The 16,608-nt window shown below is 33.7% G+C and overlaps 1 protein-coding gene across 1 annotated transcript; it reads right to left on the bottom strand.

Moving 5' to 3' along the window:
* Window positions 1–157: 157 nt before the first annotated feature.
* Window positions 158–6,950, bottom strand: LOC116024501 (TMV resistance protein N-like). Its single transcript, XM_031265404.1, has 6 exons — window positions 6,424–6,950; window positions 4,241–5,363; window positions 3,839–4,114; window positions 2,527–3,729; window positions 1,772–2,397; window positions 158–299 (listed from the first exon to the last, which is right to left on the bottom strand). The coding sequence occupies exons 1-5, from the start codon at window positions 6,906–6,908 to the stop codon at window positions 1,897–1,899; spliced, it is 3,588 nt and encodes a 1,195-aa protein (XP_031121264.1). The 5' UTR covers window positions 6,909–6,950; the 3' UTR covers window positions 158–299; window positions 1,772–1,896.
* Window positions 6,951–16,608: the final 9,658 nt, after the last annotated feature.

A 16,608-nucleotide genomic window follows, 5' to 3' on the forward strand; every position in this document is an offset into this window, starting at 1 on the left:
TAATCGTGTTTATGGGGTTCATGAAGATGGATGGAGGAATCCATCCCCTCGTGGATGGAAAGCCTTGTTTGTTCTTATGTATTTTAAACAAACAACAATATCATTATCTGCAAATTAAAGAATGGAACCGTAAACCAACAAAATAATACAACACAATTATATGATGGATGTGCTAATATAAGGAGGTGAGGTTCCATTACATGCATACCCCAAAGGCATTGGAAAATTGTAGTATACGGCCGGAACCCTAGCCCAGCTGAAGCAAAATCTGGAAACTATCATCTTCAGAACCTGCGTGCCTACATTATGGAATTAATGTGTACAATATAACAGTTAATATATATGCCCTTATATTTAACATCCATTTAACATAATAAATCTTAATAGAGGCTATATGTGATGAAAATTGAAAATCAAAATACTTGTTTTGATCAAATTGAAAGTCAAAAACTAAAATGAGTATCGGTCCAATAGTTAGAGGATCATGTGTGGTATTAACTCCTAGGCAAAAACTTGTGTGAGACCGTCTCACCATGAGACGGGTCGGGTCGGGTCGGATCAAGATTCAAAGATGCACAAATGTCATACTTATATGTTCAAATGTAATACTAATCACAATGTTGCAAAAATCCCGACTAGGTGCTGATTAATCCCCGCCTAGGCGCTAGGCACTGGTCGACCGCCTAGCGTATCACATTAAATGGTGGTCTAGGCGGCTAGCCGACTAGGCAACCGCCTAGGCCGCCTAACCACCGCCTAAGCCGCTTAGGCGCTGACCGCCTAGGCGCCAACTAGACCTCATAGGCACCGACTAGGCCGTATAGTCAGCCAATTAACTATTGTTTTTTTTAATGAGTTATTTCACTCAAAATAACATCGTTCTGAGCGAAATAAACCTAAATTGTACAAACTCTAGCTATTTTTTAGGATAATATTTAATACTTTAGTATTAACTATTAAAGTATTATATAATTTATAATTATTAGTCTTTAAAAAATTAAAAATACTTAAACAAATTTTAAAAAATAGAAAAATAAAATAAAAAATTACACTAGCGCCTAGGCGCTGATTAATCCCCGCCTAGGCGTCCTAAGCGCTAGGCGCTCCCCGAGCGCCCGAGGAGCGCCTAGCGATTTTTTCAACCATGACTAATCATAAATAAAAAATTTTTTACTTATAAGGGTAAATGTAATACTTTTAAGGGAAAATATAATACTTTTACATTTCGATTTAAAAGTATTACATTTTTCCTCAAAAGTATTATATTTGCCCTTATAAGTAAGGGGCACTTGTCAACATTACTTATTATGAAAAATGTATTACTTTTTCTCTTATAAGTAACAAAAATTGTATTCTTGATTAGTGTTATATTTGAGCATATAAGTATGACATTTGCATGGTGCTTTGACCCGACCCGACCCGTCTCACAAATAAGGATCTGTGAGACGGTCTCACACAAGTGTTTATTACTACCTACCTACTATACAATCATTATTGTGTGGACCATACTATCAAAGAATATACATTCAGAACACAAATAATGTACTTTTAATATATTAAAAATTTACATAGTATTCAAAGAAAGTACATTATTCGTGTACTGAATGTACATTATACACAGTACACGAATAATGTACTTTTAGTATATTAAAAATGTAATTTTTTTTATGATCCATACAGTACTGTGTGGACAATAATTTGCCTCTACCATAATATAAACATGCAGACAAAATTAAATGAGTAGAACATAGAACATATATACATAACTTACTTTTCAATATAATTGATCGAATTGAAGGAATCCTCAAAGTAGCTGTATGTACTAATGTTCATCTTCCTTCTTCATCCCAACAAAAACACTTACGGATAAACTCCCAAAGAATGCTGCTGCTGCTGTTACATCTTCTCCTGCTCCAACCATTCTGCTCTTCTTCTATATATCATTAATCTATTTTCATTTTCACGTCGACTACCCAAACATCCATCTTCTGTTGTTCCATCATCAATTTCTACGTAGTCGCTTGTGGATGGAAAGAAACGCACTTCTCCATCTTCGTTTCTATGTATTTCAAATAAACAAAGCTGCATCTTCTCCATCTGCAGAAGATAGAAATGAGCATACACCTCCAATACTTCTCCAATCCTTGTTTCCACCTCAAATTCAATTTCTTCAAACCATTTATCATATTTCGGAGGTTCCTTTACGATCCAAGCACCATTGGTTTTGCTTCTCACACTAACACCAACTCCATCAAACTCAACATTACAATCAAACCATTTGTTCTCGATTTTAAAGCTGGATGATGTATTATTCCACGAAAGTTTTGGAATACTGCAACGCACATAATATCTGGTGACTTCAAGCCAAATCTGAACAGTATTACCTTCACAGCCTGCCTACAATATTATTATTATTATTATTATTATTATTATAAAAATATCAAAACCATTAGCATCAATATATATATATATATATCAGACAGACAAAGATGAGGGAGAGAGAGGAACATATATAACTTAACAAACCTGGAACCAATTTTCAATCAAAGGAATCCTCAACGCACCGCAATTTCTTATCTCAACAAATTCAAGATTCGCCAATCCTGAAAGCTCAACCAAACTTTTGCAATTGGGAATATACAACCTTTCCAGATTTTTCAAGTTTACTATTTTTTTTAATGACACACAATTTTTTACACAGAGTATCCGTAAACTAAGAGGAAATTGTAGCAATGCTCTTAGATTTTGCCAATCATTCAAATAGAGAAAAATCAAATTTGAAAGATGAGAAAGGTTGAAGGGTAAGCTTTGAAGATGACAACAACTTTTCCCAGATAAATCTAAAAAAGTCAAAGAGGTCAAACTTCCAAGAGAGATTTGTAAGCATTCATGCATAGCATTGCGCTGTCCTATCGCAAGTGATGTTAAGTATTTAAGACTCTCTAAGCTTGAAAACTCAACAAATCTTTTGCACTCCACAATACTCAAATGATAAAGACTTCTCAAGTTTGATATATTTGGTATTTTTTCTAATGACTCACATTCCCTTACATAGAGATACCTCAAACTAGGTGGAAGTTTTAAAAGTGCTCTAAGATTTTGCAAATCCACGAGGTTGAGGTATTCCAAATTGGAGAGAAGAGAAAGGTCCAACCATGGGCTTTCAAGATGCCGAATTCCTTTTAACGTTAAATTTGTCAATGAAGTCAAACTCCAAAGAGCAATTGGAAAATTTATAACTACTTGCTGCAATTTGTTGAAACTCACTCTCACTCTGTCCAATGAGCATAAATTCGCAGCTGAAGATGGTAAAAAATCAACAGCTACTAAACCCACAAGATTTCCCAGCTCCAGGGACTTAAGGTTTCTCAAACATCCCAAAGAAAAGGGTAAATGTGAGATACCAGTCTCTTCAGCTTCTAATTGTCTTAGTTGCTCTAATTTTCCAATGTCAATTGGAAGCTCCCTCAGATTCTTGCAACCATCTAAAAATAACTTCTCAAGAGATTTTAACTTGCAAATGCTACTTGGAAGCACCTTCAATTTCTTGCATCTCCTCAAATTTAACATAACAAGCTTCTCTAAACTTTCAATTGATGGGTGCACATTCGCCAAATTTGAACAAGCTATGAAGGATATTTTCTGTAGACTTTGTGCCCCAGTAAAGTTTGATGTACTCTTAAGTTGTTTACAACCATCGAGCTTTAACATCCTCAAACGTACAAAATGCTGTTAACATAAAATAGAGAGGTTTTAATGCAATTTTTTTTTTTAATAGTAAAAGCACTTAATTACCAAATATGCAATGTTAAAAGAAGTTATCATTACACATCCTAACCTGCATATTGGGTTGAAATTCTTCGATATTGCTCTGGCTCAAGTCTAACTCAACAAGTCTCGCACAACGAAAATCCGATTGAATGTGACTCAAATCACAATTAGGCAACCTTAAAAGCCTAAGCTCATTGGAAAAATATTTAAAAGATCCTCTAAGAACCACACCATCTAATATGAGTATTCGCAAATTTACCAACCCTGTGAATACTTCCGTACTCAAAACCACATTCTTTAACATGTTAGAATTCACAATCATCACTTCAATTGCTTCTGTGCCCTAAAAAAGTGTTCGACGATGTAACAATATGTTAGATAGTCTAAAATCTTTCATATTTTTAATATAACTAAGTTTTACAAGTAAATGGACTAGATTAATAACTCCAGTACAAAGGAAATGTTTTACCTTGTTGTCTTGTAGAACATCAAAAACATCATTTGGGTCCACCAATCTACTTCGTTTGCCAGGATTTCTTAGAGATTCCTTTCGAACAATTTCTCTTCCCATATCCCGTACTAAATCATGCATCTCAAGCTTTTCAAAATCATCTCCATCTATTGTTAACAAACATCTTTCTATCAAACTTCTGATTCCACTTTTAGCATGAAAACCACAAGCTTCCAATACCATAACAATGTCTTTTTTGTAATGCCCAACAAAACAACAAGCAATATCAAGAAAGATGTTTTTAGTATCACCATCAAGTGCATCATAGCTTATTTCAAGAATTGTTTGAATTTCTTCATGAGGATTGCTTCTTAATTTCTCAACATATTCAATCCACTCTTGCACCGATCTTCCATGCAAATAGGAGCCTATAATGGTAAGTGTTAATGGAAGTCCTTTAGTATAACTTGCTACTGTTTTGGATACTTCAGTGTACTCCTCTAATGCTATAGGAACACCAAACACATGCCAACTTAAGAGTTGCAAAGAATCATCAATGCTTAATGTTTTAACCTTGTACTTCTCTTGTGTTCCAAGTTCACTCAACAAGTGAACATCTCTAGTTGTTATTATAATTGTACTACCTGAACCAAACCAATTTCGCTGACCTGTTAATGAGTCTAATTGACTTATGTGGTCTATGCCATCAAGAACAATAAGAACCCTTTTGCATCGAAGCCTTGCTTTAATCAAACTTATTCCTTCATCAACATTATCGATTTCAAAATTCTTTCTCTTGAGTGTTTTGTGAAGAAGTTTCTCTTGTAAACTAACTAGACCATTGTCTCCCTTATTAGAAACTTCTTGTCTAATATTTGCAACAAAGCAACTACCTTCAAACTCTTGAAAACTCATGATCAAATGATTGTATAGGGCTTTAGCAATGGTTGATTTTCCGACACCACCCATGCCAAAAATTCCTATCACCCGAACACCATCATTTTTTTGCATTTGTAATAAATTAAGTACAGCTCTAACATGATAATCAATTCCAACGGGATGCTTTGCAACATTCATGGGTATAAAATTCACCACCCTTAGCACTTCTTTAGTAATCTCCTCAATGAACTTTGATTCATACCTGATCAGATTTTAAATTTAGTGCATAAAATAATCTTTGTCTATATAGATTTATAAAACAAAACAAAAAAAGGCGTAAAATACAAAATTAAGAAACCAAATTGAAAACACCGACATTAAAACACTATTCTACCAATTAAATAGTACGTAGGCTTCGAGTCTACGACCAATTAATAATATATCAAAATGATAATTAAAGGATGTATGTGTTAATTCTTAAAGGAGTTTATCGAATAATGTGAAAATTTGAACTATGACCTTTTACATGCAGTTGATTCTAATATCAAATTGAAAAATGTTTTCACTTTTAACAAAAAGGCTGAGCTAATAATTGTACTATATGTCTATATTTTTGTATGTTATATGTTCGACAATGATTACAAACTTACTATTGTTTGACAATTTTCATATCTGATGTGAGTATGATGCATGCATACTTATAGGCTCAAAGTGTGAAAGAATTTTCCAATCTTTAAAATATTGAACTATCAATACAGATTAGATCCATGTGTACAAAATATTGATTTTCCCAGAATGTATCCTAATTTTTGGCGTAATTCTTCTTCTGATGATTGATTCAACCTCTGATAAAAAAGATAGACCTTGGTTATATTTCATCTCTTCAACAAATTTAGTAATGAACATAACGGCCCTATTGTTCCGATTCAACATAAAATTCGATTTTCAAATATAGATCTATTTTAAGAACCTAGTAAACAGTGTAGTATCTGTTCATATATACTTTTCCAAACTATTGAAACACAAAGAGTCAATACCGTCCCAACAAATATAATTTCTCAATAACTATAAGTTAAAAAAATTGATATTTGTGTAATATCAATCAAAAATTAATTTGTGTATAATCAATCAAAAATTAATACTCCGTATAAAAATTAATTGAAAAGCGCAGTTAGATCAGAAGATGCAGATTCTTTTCCTTCTAATTATTTTTTAAATTCTTTTAAAAAATTACCATAAATATAAATTTACTATATGAGTAAATCTGTCATGCAAATATCCAAAAATAAAAGGAAATCAAAAGAGTTAGGATTACGGATTACCCATTTGATATAGCTCTCAAATCCCATCCGGACAAGTTAGCAGCTGCAGTGAGTGCATCTTTCCACTCATTAACTTTCTGATCTCCAAATCGTTGTTTGTGTAGAGTCAATGCTTCACCAAACGTGCTTGTATGTTTACGAACCTCTGAAGGATCAATATGGTAAAATATGGGATAAACAATCTGATTCAACTTTTGTTTACACTCCATGATCTTCACAAGCTCATCCAGACACCATCTGGATCCGGCATAGTTTTTGGAGAATACGATGATGGATATCCTCGACTCCTCTATGGCCCTAGATAGCTCAACAGAAATTTCCTCACCTCTACGGAGCAATTCATCATCCCGAAAGATGTTAACTCCAGCTCGCCTCAAATTTGCATAGAGATGATCAGAAAAGGATCCTCGCGTCTCACCCCTAAAACTTAAGAAAACATCATACCTCATGCGAGCATACGATGAAGAAGAAGATGATGATGCCATACTTGAAATTGAGTAAACTATCTATCTGGATTTTCTAGCAGCTTGTCTTACGAGCAATTAACTAAAAATCCACAATCTACATTCAATTAATATATTTAAATTAATGAGCTTTAAAAACCCGTTTAGCTTATATGCAGTGAAGCCGGACGGCAGGGATGACTTAGATATTTCAAAGTCAAGATAGGAAAATACCTCCCAATGATCGTTAAACCCAATGGAAATTTCTTACTTTATATTATAGGAAAATACCTCCTATGGAATTGTATCATGAATTTTTAACTGTGAGATCAGTTATAAATATAAAAAATTAATACTTATGCTAGAAATGTAATAGTATTCAGAAATAAATTATTTGTTATTTATAAGAGGAAGTGTAATGTTTTTGAAGAATAATTTAACATTTTAAAATCTAAATGTAATATTTATGCGTAAAATAGTTACTTATGAGAAAAAATGTAATGCTAATCATGAATTGATTATATGAGAGAAAATGTAACTTTTATTGTAAAAAATGTGATACTTTTGATGAAAATGTAATACTTTTAAATCAAAATTAAATATTAGGGATTCAAGAGTTATAAAAAATTGTAATAATACTTATGAAGAAAAGTGTAATACTTTAAAAAAAAAAAACTCAATCCGTCACATAGATAAATACCCATAAGATGGTTTTATAAGAGATTTTGGCTTAGATTTAAAATTATAAATTTCAAAATATATTTTGGTAAGTTAATAATTTAATTATACATTAGAGTCATTGCCATTTTTGGTACTGTTATTAGGACATTGCCAATTTTAGTCCACTTCATTAATTTTTGCCACATTGTGGCCAGTCTTATTTAATCCTTGCCACTTTTAGTCCACTGTTAAAATTCTCGTCAAATGACCGTCCAAAACAGGAGTATTTTTGTCTTTTCATGCTTTGGTCATCTCCTTTACCCTTTGTAGTGGTTTTCCTTACACATTTGTAGTCGTCCCTTTCTCCTTTCTCCTTTACCCTTTGCAGTCGTCCAAAACAGGAGATGCCGCATAGAAAGATTTAGGTTTCCATTGGATGAAAATGTGTAAGGATACTACAAAGGGTAAAGGAGATGACCAAAGTATGAAAAGACGAAAATACCCGTGTTTTGGACGACCATTTGACGTGAATTTTAACGGTGGACTAAAAGTGGCAAAGACTAAATAAGACTGGCTGTAATGTGGCAAAAATTAATGAAGTGGACTAAAATTGGCAATGCCCCAATAATAGTAGGACAAAAAATGGCAATGACTCTATACATTATTCCCAACCTAGATCTTAAGATACAAGTTCTCAATTTTAATGTCACTATAATAAGTTAAATTAAGTTTTTTTTTTTCTAATATAACATAAATTTTCGTTATTATTAGTAAAATTGAATTATTTGTGAAAAAGTTTTCTATAATAAACAATATGAATGTCATTATCACAAGAGTTTTACTACATAAACTCCTAAATTTTACTCCCTAATGTGACCGACAATAATAAACTACTTTTTTCATGTGGGTCCCAATACAAATGTCTACCTCGATATTTTGTGTATGAAAGTAAAAAATTGAAGGAGAAAATGAAAGTACACAGTATTTTCCATCACAATGTAACCTTCAAAAAAAACATAGTGGGGACTAGTGGGGCTAGTACTAACAAATTTTCAACCACAAAACAATTAATTAAATTAAATGTTATGACCATCTTGAAATCGTTCTCCTTGGCAGTTGTAGTGAGTGCGTCTTTCAACTCATTAACTTTTTTAATACACTTCGTCCTTCTCCGTCCGTTTAACCGTCATAGTTTTCTTGAAATTCTTCCCCACAAAAAAAGCCCACTTGTCACTTGAGCTACCCCATTGAGTTTGTTTGTGTAGAGTTAATGCATCATCGAATATGCTTGTTTGTTTGTGAAGTTCGGAAGGATCAACATTGTAGAATATGGGAAAAATAATATGATTCAACTTTTGTTTACATTCCATGATCTTCACAAGCTCATCTAGACACCATCTGGATCTGTAATAGTCTTTGAAAAGTACGATGATGGATATCCTTGACTCCTATGTGGCCTTAGACAGCTGATCAACATAAATATCATCGCCTCTCTAGATTGATTCATCATCTCGAAAAGTGTTCATTCCAGCCCGCTTCAAATTTGTATAGAGATGATAAAAAAAAGGATCCTTGCCTCTGTTAGCAACTTGGGTCTCGTAAAGGAACCTGAGACTCAAAAAATAATAGAAAACTTGATCCGTCTTCATGTATGTTAAAGCACACTGTCTAAAAGTTTCTGATTTTTCTTACAAAACAAGATTGACAAACCGGGACGTATATAAGAAGATGTCAAACTTAGCCATGTTTTTCCATAAATTAAATTTACTAAGGTAGTAACTTGAAATTTTTGTTTATAGTTAAATATAATGGTTGACATCTTATAATCGAACCGGAGCGTTATCTTCCCGGAAGGGTTGTGTTCTAGTTAAATATATATAAAATTACGAAAGATGCTTATCAAACCGTATCAATTCTTTAATTGATTTGAATGCAGATCTTATAATCATATATATTAAACAAATTAATGGTGTTTACATCTCAAATTAATTAATATATAAAAGTGTATAGTAGTAAAAAAAAAAAAAGTGAAAAGAAGGTCTTTGTGGCATTCAAGGTCAAATCAAAAGAAAATAAAAGAAGGTATTCCAATTACCTTCTTTTCAAATAGGGTTTTGAAAAGAAGGTAATCTCATTAGTACTTTACACATTTTTGTCCAGGGTTTTGAATCAACACATTTTTGTCCACATGATGTCAAATCTACACATTTAAAACAATGACTCGAGAAGGGGAAGATGATGCCATATCCTTGAAATTGAGTATACTATCTGTATGTATTTTCTTGCAGTATTAACTAAAGATTTAATTAAGAGGTTTGAAAACGCGTGTAGCAGATATGCACTGAATTGAAGCCACTTAAGAATATTCAAAGTCAAGATAGGAAAATAATTCCCAATGATTGTTAAACTCACAGGAAATTTCTTGCTTCATATTATAGGCTTTAGATTTAATGATTATCAAATTCAAAATACGTTTTATATAAGTTAATAATTTAATAAGACATTATTCCCCAAGAGAGATCTTAAGATACAAGTTCGCAATTTCAATGTCACTATAATAAATTAAATTTATTTTTTTTGGTAATATAACATGAAGTATCGTTATTAGTAAAACTATAAATTACTTGCCAAAAAATTCATTATAATAAATAATATAAATTGTCATTATCACATGCAATGTCACCTTCCAAGTTCCAACAAAACATAGTGAGGAATAGTGGGGCTAGTACTAACAAAATTTTAACCACAAAAGTATTAATCAAATTAAATGTTATGATCAATTAAAGAAGGTGGCTAGATCTTTCAGCACAAATCAATTAATCAAATGCAATGACAAAGAAGATGCACATATGGTTAGACTTTTCAACACAAGAATTCATAACCAACACTTAATTAATAATTATTTGTTACTCTCAAAAAAAAAATAATTATTTGTTAATCAAGCCCCTTGATAGTTCCTCTTTTAAGATTGTCAAAAAGATATTTAATTTTCATTCACAATAAGAAAAGGTTTTGATGAAGATAGGAAACTACCTCCCAAGTCCCAACAACCTGTTGCCAAAGTCAGGGAAATTTCTCATCTTACTTAATAATAAACCCAACCTTAAGATTGTTAAATTCCTGTACACACAATACTTAGGCTGTGTTTGGAAACTTGGAAAATGATTTTCGCGTTTCTAGTGTTTGGCGAGGGAGGAAAAATGATGGTCAACGAAAATTAATTTCTGGTCAAAGGGAAAACAAGTCCATTTTTTTTGGAAAATTACCTCCACCTTTTTTCTTGGGGGAGAAGTCCTTTTCCGGAACCCTCATGTTCTCTATCTTCTTCCTTGGTTTTCGTTGGAAACCAAATGTTTCTCTGATTTATGAAGTCGGAAACCAGATTATCTAGTTTCTAGATTCGGAAACCAGGTTTTTTTTTTTCTTTTTACTTTTTATTTTTTATACAACTCTTCAACTCTCCAACAATGGCAATTTGTTATCTCAACACATCTTCTAGGTTCAAGAGTTTCCAATCTTGAAAGCTCAACCAAACTTTTGCAATTGGGAATATACAACTCTTCAAGTCTTTTCTAAGTTTTGTATTTTTTCCAACGACCCACAATTTTTTGCAAAGAGTGCCTCCAAATTAAACTATAAGAGGAAGTTGTAGTAGTGCTCTTAGATTTTGCCAATCATCCAATATGAGACGTTTCAAATTAGAAAGATGAGAAAGACTGAAGGGTAAACTTTGAAGATAGCAACTTCCCCGGATAAATCTAAAAAAATCCAAAGAGGTCAAACTTCCAAGTTCCAAGAGCAATTTGTAAGCATTCATATATGCCAATAGTTATAAGGGATATTCAAACTTCCAAGGTCAAGCTGTGCTATCGCAAGCATTCATAAGGATTCAACACTCATTAAGCACGAAAGCTCAACCAAACTTTTGCAGTCCACAATATACAAACTTTCAAGTCTTCTTAAGTTGGACATATCTGCTGTTTTTTTCTAATGACACACATGCATTGAGCCTATCCAAACTAGGTGGAAGTTTTAAAAGTGCTCCAAGATTTTGCAAATCTTCGAGGAAGAGGCTTCTCAAATTGGAGAGATGACAAAGGTCTAATGATAGGCTTTCAAGTTTCAAGATAGCAATTTCCGTTTAACTCTAAAGATTTCAAACTCCCAAGAGCAATTGGAAGATTTACTTGCTGCAATTTGTTGAAACTCCCCTTCAACCTTTCCAAAGAGCATAAATTCGCAGCTGAAGATGGAAAAAAAATCACTTTTGACTTGTTTTTCATGCTACTACTGAATCCTCAGTGTCTCCCACGTCCAAGGACTCTTTTCTCAAACATCCTAAAGAAAAGGGTAAATGTGAAATGGCAGTTTCTTTAGCAATTAATCTTCTTAGTTGCTCTAATTTTCCAACGTCAATTGGAAACTTCGCCAGATTTTGCAACCATATAACCCTAAGCACTCAAGTGATTTAACTTGAAAATGCTACTTGGAAGCACCTTCAATTTCTTACAATTACTAAAATCTAACCCAACACGCCTCGATCTCCAAACTTCAATTCCAATTGATGGGGGCACCTTCACTAAATTTGAACACATTTTGAAGGATATTTTCTGAAGGTTCTGTGGTGTATTCTTAACACATTTTGAATAGTCTAAGCCCGTGATGACTTAGACTATTCAAAGTCAAGATAGGAAAATCAATTAATAAAATGCAATGACAAAGAAGATGCATGGTTAGACTTTTTAACACAAGAATTCATAACCAACACTCAATTAATAATGGGTCACACTTGTGTGATGAGACCGACTCACGGATTCTTATTCGTGAGACGGGTTGAGTCGGGTCGAATTAACATACAAATGTCATATTTATTGTTATTGCTTTGACTCATATTATCTAAAAAGTGGATCCCGCTCTCATAGCTCCGAACAAATTCAATACGTGCATTAAGTTACGAAGGCTTCTTATTCCACAACAACGAAAGTACTTTTTCACTCTTTCATATAGGGCTAAAACGTAATACTAATCAANTTGGTTTTCGTTGGAAACCAAATGTTTCTCTGATTTATGAAGTCGGAAACCAGATTATCTAGTTTCTAGATTCGGAAACCAGGTTTTTTTTTTTCTTTTTACTTTTTATTTTTTATACAACTCTTCAACTCTCCAACAATGGCAATTTGTTATCTCAACACATCTTCTAGGTTCAAGAGTTTCCAATCTTGAAAGCTCAACCAAACTTTTGCAATTGGGAATATACAACTCTTCAAGTCTTTTCTAAGTTTTGTATTTTTTCCAACGACCCACAATTTTTTGCAAAGAGTGCCTCCAAATTAAACTATAAGAGGAAGTTGTAGTAGTGCTCTTAGATTTTGCCAATCATCCAATATGAGACGTTTCAAATTAGAAAGATGAGAAAGACTGAAGGGTAAACTTTGAAGATAGCAACTTCCCCGGATAAATCTAAAAAAATCCAAAGAGGTCAAACTTCCAAGTTCCAAGAGCAATTTGTAAGCATTCATATATGCCAATAGTTATAAGGGATATTCAAACTTCCAAGGTCAAGCTGTGCTATCGCAAGCATTCATAAGGATTCAACACTCATTAAGCACGAAAGCTCAACCAAACTTTTGCAGTCCACAATATACAAACTTTCAAGTCTTCTTAAGTTGGACATATCTGCTGTTTTTTTCTAATGACACACATGCATTGAGCCTATCCAAACTAGGTGGAAGTTTTAAAAGTGCTCCAAGATTTTGCAAATCTTCGAGGAAGAGGCTTCTCAAATTGGAGAGATGACAAAGGTCTAATGATAGGCTTTCAAGTTTCAAGATAGCAATTTCCGTTTAACTCTAAAGATTTCAAACTCCCAAGAGCAATTGGAAGATTTACTTGCTGCAATTTGTTGAAACTCCCCTTCAACCTTTCCAAAGAGCATAAATTCGCAGCTGAAGATGGAAAAAAAATCACTTTTGACTTGTTTTTCATGCTACTACTGAATCCTCAGTGTCTCCCACGTCCAAGGACTCTTTTCTCAAACATCCTAAAGAAAAGGGTAAATGTGAAATGGCAGTTTCTTTAGCAATTAATCTTCTTAGTTGCTCTAATTTTCCAACGTCAATTGGAAACTTCGCCAGATTTTGCAACCATATAACCCTAAGCACTCAAGTGATTTAACTTGAAAATGCTACTTGGAAGCACCTTCAATTTCTTACAATTACTAAAATCTAACCCAACACGCCTCGATCTCCAAACTTCAATTCCAATTGATGGGGGCACCTTCACTAAATTTGAACACATTTTGAAGGATATTTTCTGAAGGTTCTGTGGTGTATTCTTAACACATTTTGAATAGTCTAAGCCCGTGATGACTTAGACTATTCAAAGTCAAGATAGGAAAATCAATTAATAAAATGCAATGACAAAGAAGATGCATGGTTAGACTTTTTAACACAAGAATTCATAACCAACACTCAATTAATAATGGGTCACACTTGTGTGATGAGACCGACTCACGGATTCTTATTCGTGAGACGGGTTGAGTCGGGTCGAATTAACATACAAATGTCATATTTATTGTTATTGCTTTGACTCATATTATCTAAAAAGTGGATCCCGCTCTCATAGCTCCGAACAAATTCAATACGTGCATTAAGTTACGAAGGCTTCTTATTCCACAACAACGAAAGTACTTTTTCACTCTTTCATATANTTCCCATCAATCGAATCGCTTTTTCTATAAATACGAGACATCTAAGTCATACAAGTAAAGAGATCTATTCATTGATAAGAAAAAGAAAAAACGTGAACGGGGATTGGATTGATGATAAAATAGAATCCTGGGTCGCGAACAGTGATTCGATTCATGAGGAAGAAAGAAAATTCTTGGTTCAGCTCTCCGCCTTAACGACAGAAAAAAGAATTCTATTGAGTCTGACTCATAGTGATCATTTATCAAAGAATGACTCTGGTTATCAAATGATTGAACAACCGGGAGCAATTTACTTACGATACTTGGTTGACATTCATCAAAAGCATCTAATGAATTATGAGTTCAATATATCCTGTTTAGCAGAAAGACGGATATTCCTTGCTCATTATCAGACAATCACTTATTCACAAACTTCGTCTGGGGCTAATAGTTTTCATTTCCCATCTCATGGAAAACCTTTTTCGCTCCGCTTAGCCTTATCCCCCTCTAGGGGTATTTTAGTGATAGGTTCTATAGGAACTGGACGATCCTATTTGGTCAAATACCTAGCGACAAACTCCTATGTTCCTTTCATTACGGTATTTCTTAACAAGTTACTGGATAAGAAGCCTAAATTTATTGCTGATATCGATATTGATGATAGTGACAATATTGATGCTAGTGACGATATCGATATTGATGATAGTGACAATATTGATGCTAGTGACGATATCGATCGTGACCTTGATACGGAGCTGGAACTGCTAACTTGGATGAATGCGCTAACTATGGATAAGGAGATGATGGCGGAAATAAACCGATTGTCTATCACCCTTCAATTCGAATTAGCAAGAGCAATGTCTCCTTGCATAATATGGATCCCAAACATTCATGATCTGGATGTGAATGAGTCGAATTACTTATCCCTCGGTCTATTAGTGAACCATCTCTCCAGGGATTGTGAAAGATGTTCTACTAGAAATATTCTTGTTATTGCTTCGACTCATATTCCCCAAAAAGTGGATCCCGCTCTCATAGCTCCGAACAAATTCAATACGTGCATTAAGTTACGAAGGCTTCTTATTCCACAACAACGAAAGTACTTTTTCACTCTTTCATATAGGGCTAAAACGTAATACTAATCAAGAATAAAATATTTGTTACTTAAAATGTAATACTTTTTGTATTTTGATGTAAAAGTATTATATTTTCCATCAAAAGTATTACATTTTCCATAATAAGTAATGTTAGAAAGTAACTCAATGGGGTAACTCAAGTGTCAAGTGAGGTCTCTTTGTGGGGAAGAATTTTGGGAGAACCTGGGTTCGATGCCTCACGGACCAAGAAAGACCATATGTAATACTATTACATTTTGCACTGTGGACCTTATTTTTTTTTGAGTACCTGTTACAATGCAGTATTTGTTCATAACTACTTTCTCAACCTACTGAAGCAAAAAGAGACAGTAGCGCCTCCACTAAGGCTCGAACTCATCCCCTTCCACATGGGGTACAACCGGGTGCCACTTGTACACACACAATAATTAAATATGAAATTTATAGAAATTTCTAAGTAAATTAATAAAACTTTTTCCGATTATAATCTTTTAACTTTTTATTTTAAGGAAAAAACTTGTGAGATGTTCGTGTGAGACGAGTGTGATTAGGAAAAAAATATAGTATTTATACTGAAAATGTAATACTTGTTGAAAAATAGCATAAATGACATTTTAAGTGGTTATTTATTTTTGGTTCTCATGAACCAGTTCTTATACCGTGGACCATGGTCCACAATGAGTCATGGTTGATACTGCAGTTGTGTTGAAAGGATACTGCAGTTGTATTGAAAGGGAACTGCAGTTGCGCGGAACAGAGGCCGTGTCATCCATCTGGAACTGCAGTTGTGTTGAACGGATACTGCAGTTGTGTTGAACGGATGAACGACCTCTGTTTCGTGCAACTGCAGTTTCCTTTCAACACAACTGTAGTATCTTTTCAACACAACTGGAGTATCCGTTAAATACAACTGCAGTATCATCTATGATCATGGTCCACAGTATAATTTGCGCTCATGAACGCTAATGGCGAGTGGATGGATGGTTTTACGGGTAAGGCAATGTTTGGAGATGCATCCCTAATTGAAGCTGAAGCTTATTGTTAAGGGCTTGGAAGAAAGGTGTCCGGGATATAGAAATCCAATTCGATGTTATGAATGTGATGAAGTGGATCCGGGAGAGAGCTGACCTGAGAGGACCCATTCGAGCTTACATTGAGGATATGATGTTTAGTTATTTATTTATTTTTACTTGCATTTCAAAATTCAATTATTTACGAAAATATTATCGCTTTTTGTTTTAAAAAATAATATTTCTAATCTAATCCATTAGAGGCCTAA

Source organism: Ipomoea triloba, chromosome 7 (assembly GCF_003576645.1).
Source record: "Ipomoea triloba cultivar NCNSP0323 chromosome 7, ASM357664v1".
Classification (NCBI taxonomy): domain Eukaryota; kingdom Viridiplantae; phylum Streptophyta; class Magnoliopsida; order Solanales; family Convolvulaceae; genus Ipomoea; species Ipomoea triloba.